The 7,381-nt window shown below is 32.2% G+C and overlaps 1 protein-coding gene across 1 annotated transcript; it reads right to left on the bottom strand.

Moving 5' to 3' along the window:
* Positions 1-1,251: 1,251 nt before the first annotated feature.
* LOC120075921 (zingipain-2) lies at positions 1,252-5,245 on the bottom strand. The gene is made up of 5 exons (XM_039029670.1): positions 4,610-5,245; positions 3,525-3,760; positions 3,166-3,306; positions 2,646-3,077; positions 1,252-1,836 (listed from the first exon to the last, which is right to left on the bottom strand). Exons 1-5 carry the CDS (start codon positions 5,013-5,015, stop codon positions 1,756-1,758), a joined length of 1,296 nt encoding a protein of 431 aa, XP_038885598.1. The 5' UTR covers positions 5,016-5,245; the 3' UTR covers positions 1,252-1,755.
* Positions 5,246-7,381: the final 2,136 nt, after the last annotated feature.

The following is a 7,381-nucleotide window of genomic DNA, read 5'->3' on the forward strand; positions in this document are numbered from 1 at the left end:
TGGATCCTCTTCCTGTGCCAAAAGAAATCGAGAATGTTTTTTTTTTTTTTTTTTTTTTTTTTGAGTAAAATAATTTTCGATAAATAATAAATCTAAAAAAAAAAAACTAATTTTTATTTGCCACTACAATATATTCTTGGAGATAAGGACTTTATTTGAGAATATTCATTAAATAATAAGCTGAAAAAAAAACTAATTTTTAAATGCCACTAATTATATTCCGTTTGCATTCTTGGATGTGACTTTTAAATTTGTAAGAAATGAAAGATAAATGGAAAAAAAAAATCCAAAAGTCAACCTAATTGAACAACAATTCACATGCAGTACCTCTCCAGAAGCTTGAAGATCAAATCTCCTATCCCATTTATTGTATTACATCAAGAAAAAAAAACCATAAAATAAAGGGTTGTTTTCTGAAAATGAACTAAAATATTTATATATATAGTAAAATTTCAATCGCGATAAATATTATATATGTCTATCTATCATGATAAATATAAATAGTAGTCTATTACGGTCTGTTGTAGATACACGATGATATTTTGAATTATTTGTAAATATTTTCGCCATTTGCTATTTAAAATAATTTTCCTAAAACTAAATGTGGTCAAAGTACCTCAAAATTTCTCTCGTTCTAAAACTAATCTCTTGGTATTAATTTTTTGTTTCTTCTTTTTTTTTTTAAAGTAATTTTCAGCATACATATTAATGTTAAAATTAACAAGCCAATCAATTATAATTTAAAAGAAAAATACTTGAAATATTTTTAGAATAGTAAAAAAAAAAAAAAAAAGTTTTACAAAACACCAAAGACACCAATTAGTTAAATTCATATTCCAGGAGTTTGAAAATTCTGATGGAATGAGAGTGTAATAATTGTTTTGCATTAAAGACTAGTGAAATGCTTATTATACAAGGATTTCTAGAAGAAAATTAGTCAAAAAGTGTCCTTTCAATGAACTTCCAAGTGTTTTCTACCTGTATTTAGATTTTTAAAGTACTTTTCTTTGTTGAAAACTTTAAAAGTCTTTTTCCTGGAGGAAAATAAGACTTTTATCACTCAAATTTTAACTAAAGTACTCTAATGAAAGCAATCAATTAACACTATTAAAAGTACTTTTTGAAAGCATTAAAAGTGTTTTTAAGCATCTTAGAGAATCAATAGAAATGTGCCCTAAAAGCATCTCATAAGGTGTTTTTGACCTTTTCCAATAACACTTTATGTTACTACCAAATTCGAATGAACGACGGTTCACAAAAGTGCTTAAGCAGCAAGCACAAGTTCCTTCAATATTTACAGAATAAAAGAGCATCAAACTATATTGGAGCGTTTGGGACCGCAAATAAATGAACCAAAGTTCTCAAAGAGGTAACAAGCAACAACTAACCCCATAGATCCTAATCAGTCCATAATATTTAAAGATATAATCCAATACAACTTTAAGAACCTGAAAAGGTAGCAATCTGACCAGAAACCTGAAGGAAATGATAAGCCAAAACCCGATAAAACTCCGGCCTCGGCCAAGGTAAGAAGCCTCCAAAGCTAATCCATGGAAGTTCTTGGACCACAGCAGAAAGCTAATGACAAAAGAAACCTGCTCTTAAACTACAATGTGATGATAACAACTCAAGGAACCTCTCAGACTGAACCCCTTTAGACTTCAAATGTAGCTAAAAGCTTGTAGAACACAGTGGTAACAGAAATGGCAGCCTTTATTCGTTCTATAAATGAAGCCATTTCACAGAATCCAAACCTTAGAAAGAGCTCCAACTACGAGATGTTCCCGAAGAACTCCCATTCTCAAGTGCTTCTGTTCTTGTACCATTCATCGTTCGCTGCCCAGATGATATGAACTGTTAGTCTAGAATATGGACAGTATACAGAGAGAACAAAGAAAAGGAAACACTTCTGACATATAGTTACTTCAATGATACATTCATGGAAAATGTTCATTTGCTAGAAGTAACGTTGCTATGGTTTTTTTGATTCACACGTGTAAATGGGTGAGCGTTCGGTAAGTGTAACAACTGTCTATCAGGTAAAAGTGCTCTTGAGTTTGCCTTTTCATGAGAATGTAAAGTTTTGCGATAAGCTAATTCTTTTTTGCTGTTTTTTGGAGTATTTGGATGCACTTCTAGGAAATGGAGAGATCGAGTGAGGATGTACGGGAGGGAGCTAAGTTTAAGTCCTCGTCACAGGCGTTGGTTAGTAAACTCTTTTGTAACTAAGATCTTGCTTTCATTGTGAGATTGGAGCCACTTTTTGTAGTTTTTTAGGTTCTCTTTTTCCCCTTGCCTTTTGTTAGGCTCTTTTTGTCTGCCCTTTTATTCTTTCTAAATGAAAATTTGGCTTTTAAAAAAAAAAGTTCATCAGGAAATAAAGTGTCATTACTGAACTCATTATACAGGCAGCTACATCACACCCTAAGTAGGCAAGTTGTAATGTGTTCTTTCTCCTTTTTCTTCTCTAACATGTACTTATGCAAATGGATCAATTTCCAGATGATGGAACTTGTTTGAAGAGAGAAATCAACATTAAGATAATAAATCCTCGAAACGAGCTAGTTCTAACTTATGAGAGTAGAAGAATATTTTCATCTCAAGTACAGTGTACCATATCGAAAGAAGAAGAAAAAAAAACAAACCTTGAGGCATAGGTTCCTGTCAGTATCACAAATGGGATAATCGAAGGGGCAACAATGACGACCATCCTTGCAACATACAGCAGAGCTCAATCCACAGCATTTCCAAGATAAACAAAGGCCAAGGAATTTCTTTGTACAACAACAGGTCTCCCCAGCAGCACAGCTAGTAAGAATACTACATTTTGTTGGACCAGGAGGAGGGGAGGGAGGAGGGTTAGGACTGGTTTTAGTTGGATATGAAGCAAGCATATTGATTCCACAAACACCTTCCGAACTGCCGCTGTTGCGCTGCATGAGCATATAACCATCCATTCCCCAACTTTTACCCCACGAGTTCTTCACAATCCAATAATCAACTCCATTTTCCGAGCCATATCCTACAATCAACACAGCATGATCCAAAGAAGTAGAACACGGACCCGAGAAAATTCCCTACCAAGCAAGTAAATACAACTGGGGATTTTAGTTATAAATTTATATATGGTTGAATCATCAAATGGAAGTTGAGAATAGGACCAACCTTAGAGTATAATTGAAAGGCTCTTTCACTGCCACATATACCAACACTCACAGGCTGAGCTGCTACAGCTTGCAGTAATTTTCCCTCATTATTTGGAGGAATATCAGTATAGCCATCAATGGTGACAGCATTCCTCTTCAGCTGCAAGCTCAATAGACATAAAATGCAAGTCAGCAAACAACATTTTCCTATCCGCAAGGGTCCCAAGAGAGCACCCTGATAAAGAATTATAATTCACATTTCCATGCTTATTCCATGTTTAAAGTAGCATCTTTACAAATAAAACCCCCTTCCATAACATGGTTTATTAATATTGTGAATCTATTAGGAAGACATGAATGAGAGATGGATTATATTACCTTGTCCTTACGACATGATCCATCATGCCCTTGATAAGGATAATCATTCTCAGTGTCAATCCCATGGTTCTGGATCACAAATTGGTATGCATAATCCATCAATCCTCCTCCACAGCCAGAATTGTAAGATCTGTCACAATCAATTAATTCCTGTTCAGAGAGACTAATAAGAGACCCAGTCATAATCTGGTTGATCCCTTCAATGGCTCCCGTAGCTGAGAAAGACCAACAAGCACCTGAAAAGTGAAAATGAGAGGCATCAGTTTTTTCCCAATCTGATGATGATGAGCAAAGCTTCCAAATAACTAGAGGCTTTTTTTTCTTCTTCTTCTTTTTTTAAATGAAAAATAACTCGAGTCTAACATGAAGAGATGAAAATGAAGAAAGAACTTTGGAATCAACTTGGCTACCTTGGTGATCACCACCATGCTATATGATAAAATCATCGTTAGAACCAAAACTAAACAACACTAGATTAACATTAATAATTTAATACAATTTTAACACTCTAGTTTATATGTTGGCTCAAATATTAAATTTGCAACATTATCTCCTCAAACCATCTAAAAACTATCACTAAACCAAAAAAAAAAAGTTATGGGATTATAGCCAATCATCTAACACATATTCTCAAAACATTCCCACAAGAGTGAGATATGATACATGGCGGAAAAAAGTGAAGAGTGGACGGAAAAAATTCAAAAAGTTAGGCAATGGCATCTAACTAGCAAGATATATGCCAAATTCGGAAAACCCAAATGATCAAAAACGAAAAAAAGAAATCAATGCATAAAAAAAAAAGCAAATGTTTAAACGCATATGTCCAAACAATGATGTTTTGTATTAAGGAACAAAAGCAGTTTTCCCCTTCTATTGACTTCTTCGTTCCTTTTTGTGAGAGACGACCATATATTCAAAAGCTAAATGATGCCATTTCAGGAGAATCCCATTTGTACGCATCGATCGTCAAAATTGACCCTAAAGTTTTAGCCCAGATACCCACATCCGCGGCAGAAAACAGAGTAGTTCAATCGAATTCAAGATAAATCACTAAACAAAAAATAAAAAACAGAACATAAACATACCACAGCTTCCTTGATCCTTAACAGCAGTCACCGCCCCTTTCTTCCTCCAATCTAACGAATCAGGAACATCCCGTGGAAGAGAGGGTTCTTGCGGCGGAACTCGCCGCAAGTTCCGCGAAGCAGAGGAAAAACCCAAGCGAGAGACCTTAAACTCATGGTGGGTAAGATCAGCATAAGAATTGAGAGAAAGGGTATAAGAAGAATTACCCAAACTGTTATGATGAGTAACAAATTCGTAGTTATCGGCAAACACACTTAGCCGGTAAAGCTTTTCTTCGGCGGAGGAATACGATTTCCCATGCTCTGTGCACCAGATTTCGAAAAGCTCCGAAACATTAGAAGTAGCAGAAAGAGGGCGAAGAAGAAGGAGAAAGACAGTCAGAAAATGGAAGCTGAAGTTGCCCATCCCTTCCCTTGTCGAGATATGAGCGCGGCGGTGATGGGTTATCGCCGGCAAGATGGCATCCCAAAGACGGCCGCCGTAGATGGCTGCGATGAAATAGACAGAGGATTGGGTACTCGATCTTCGATGAACAGAGTCCGAACCAATCGGCAATTGACAAGAGCCCAATCTCTAACAGGAACTACATTTACATCGTGCGAATTTATTTTATTTGCAATATTTTCGAGAATGATCTTAAAATGTTTGTACTGAATTCCTAAGTATACACTATTGTCAATTATCTACAAGTTTTGTTTTTGATTAAAAATATATGACTGATTTTGTCAGAAAATTATCTTTTATGTCTTTGTAATTGAAAGAATAGATGTGTTTGATCCTCAATTTTTTAAATCTATCTTTAATCTTTGAATTTTTTAAAATAGTTTCATTTAATTCATAAGTAATTTTTAGTTCCTGAATTTTTTAAAATATCTTTAAAAAGTTTGTGCACCCATTTTTTATTTCTTATTTTTTAAAGATTACCTCCTCTTTCTAAAATTATTTTTTAAATATATTTTGGTAATTCAAAATTTCATATAATTATATAAAGTGAAAATAAAAAGTGGTTCATAAACATTTTAAACCCATTTTTAAAAATTTGGAGACTAAAAAGATACATTTGAAAAACTCATTGACTAAATGGATCTATTCTAAAAAGTCATGAACTAAAAAAATATGTTTTGAAAACTCGAAAATAGAATGCACCTATTCTTTAAAAATCGAGATTAAAAAAGTAGTTTATCTTTGATTTTAGTGTATATATATCAAGTTTTTTGAACTACTATTTATTTGATAAAAAAATTTTAAAGATCATTTTTTTATTGTCCAAAAGACTCGACAAACTATACTATAAACACTTAAAAATTCCAAAATTGTTTATAGAAAAATCAAATTTTCTCTAGTAAGAATTTCCCTCAAAGTTATTCCAACTTCAAACACAGGATCAATAAATCTTTTTATTCAATACTAAACTAGGATGAGAGTATTTAAACAAGTGAGTATAACCTTTTTATTGATAATATTTTTATATATTTAAATCGATTGAATTATGATAAGGTTGACACAATAAATCCAATAATTTTTGTTTTTATCAATGTAGTATATCGCTAGTTTATTTATCTAAAATATAGATTAAGCATTTACGAATAATAATCATGTGTAGGCTAAAACTAAAATGAAATTAATAGTTAGGATGTACTCTTTTTCTATGATCGAATCTTGAAGTTGTCTAGAATAAATTGATTGTAATAAATTTCCACCTACCATGGACGTGGCTCTCTAATCTCCAAACACCATATGTGTATATATGAGTTCACACTTGAATGGACTAATAAAGAAAGTGACATTATTTTCAAAAAAGTGACATTCTTACAAATTTCCTTGTAACAAAAGCATGAAGTGAAGTTTTTCGATTACCTCAGCTCATAAATTTCACTAAATGACATCTAGATTCGATTATTAAATTGTAAATAATTTATCTTCTAAAACAATAGTAAATTAACTACATGAATTTACATGTAGCTAAGAAATATATATGTTCGGGGTAAGAACTATCTTAAGACTATATAACTAACTCTTGCTACAATAAATACTATTTTGTATTCCTCAATTAGCTACCGTCAACACTATTTCAAAACTCTCATTTAATACAGTATTTATTATTTACTATAATTTTTACTATTTTACATTTATTGTTTTATTTATTCTTCACTAGAGTGTTTACTAGTTCATTATAAAACTAAAATAGTTTACACATCAAACACATACTATTATAGCCCAAACTAAAATAATTTACATCTCAAATATAAATTTTTATAACCCAACTATAATAACCTATAAATATAATAACCAACCTTTTGCCCCCCAAATGCCTCTTAAGAGATTAGATGTTTAGATTATCTCTCACACTTTGAAATAACAAAAAAAAAAGTCATAATTAATAATAAGTTTGTAAAAGAGTGTCATTTATTCGGTTATTTCTAATAATATTTGTTATTAGTTTATTTTAGAAAAATTATTTTAAATGACAAAACTACTTAAAATATTTATAATTAGATAGATATAGATAATAGTCTATCGTTATCTATCTTGGTCTATCATAGATAGGATGTGATCTTTTATTAGTAGTTATAAATACTTCGGTTCATTTTATTATATTTAAAAACAACTTTTTTATTATTGGGTTTAATGGGCTTCGGCCTCTAAGTCTTTGGTGAAGAAAAGAGAAATGGACTTTTGAATCTCAATGGGCCCAATAAGTCTAGGGCCTCGGCCCATCAAACAAATCCATGTTGTCTCCGAGTGAGATAAAATTACGAGGATACCATGTT

Source organism: Benincasa hispida, chromosome 4 (genome assembly GCF_009727055.1).
Source record: "Benincasa hispida cultivar B227 chromosome 4, ASM972705v1, whole genome shotgun sequence".
In the NCBI taxonomy this organism is placed as follows: Eukaryota; Viridiplantae; Streptophyta; class Magnoliopsida; order Cucurbitales; family Cucurbitaceae; genus Benincasa; species Benincasa hispida.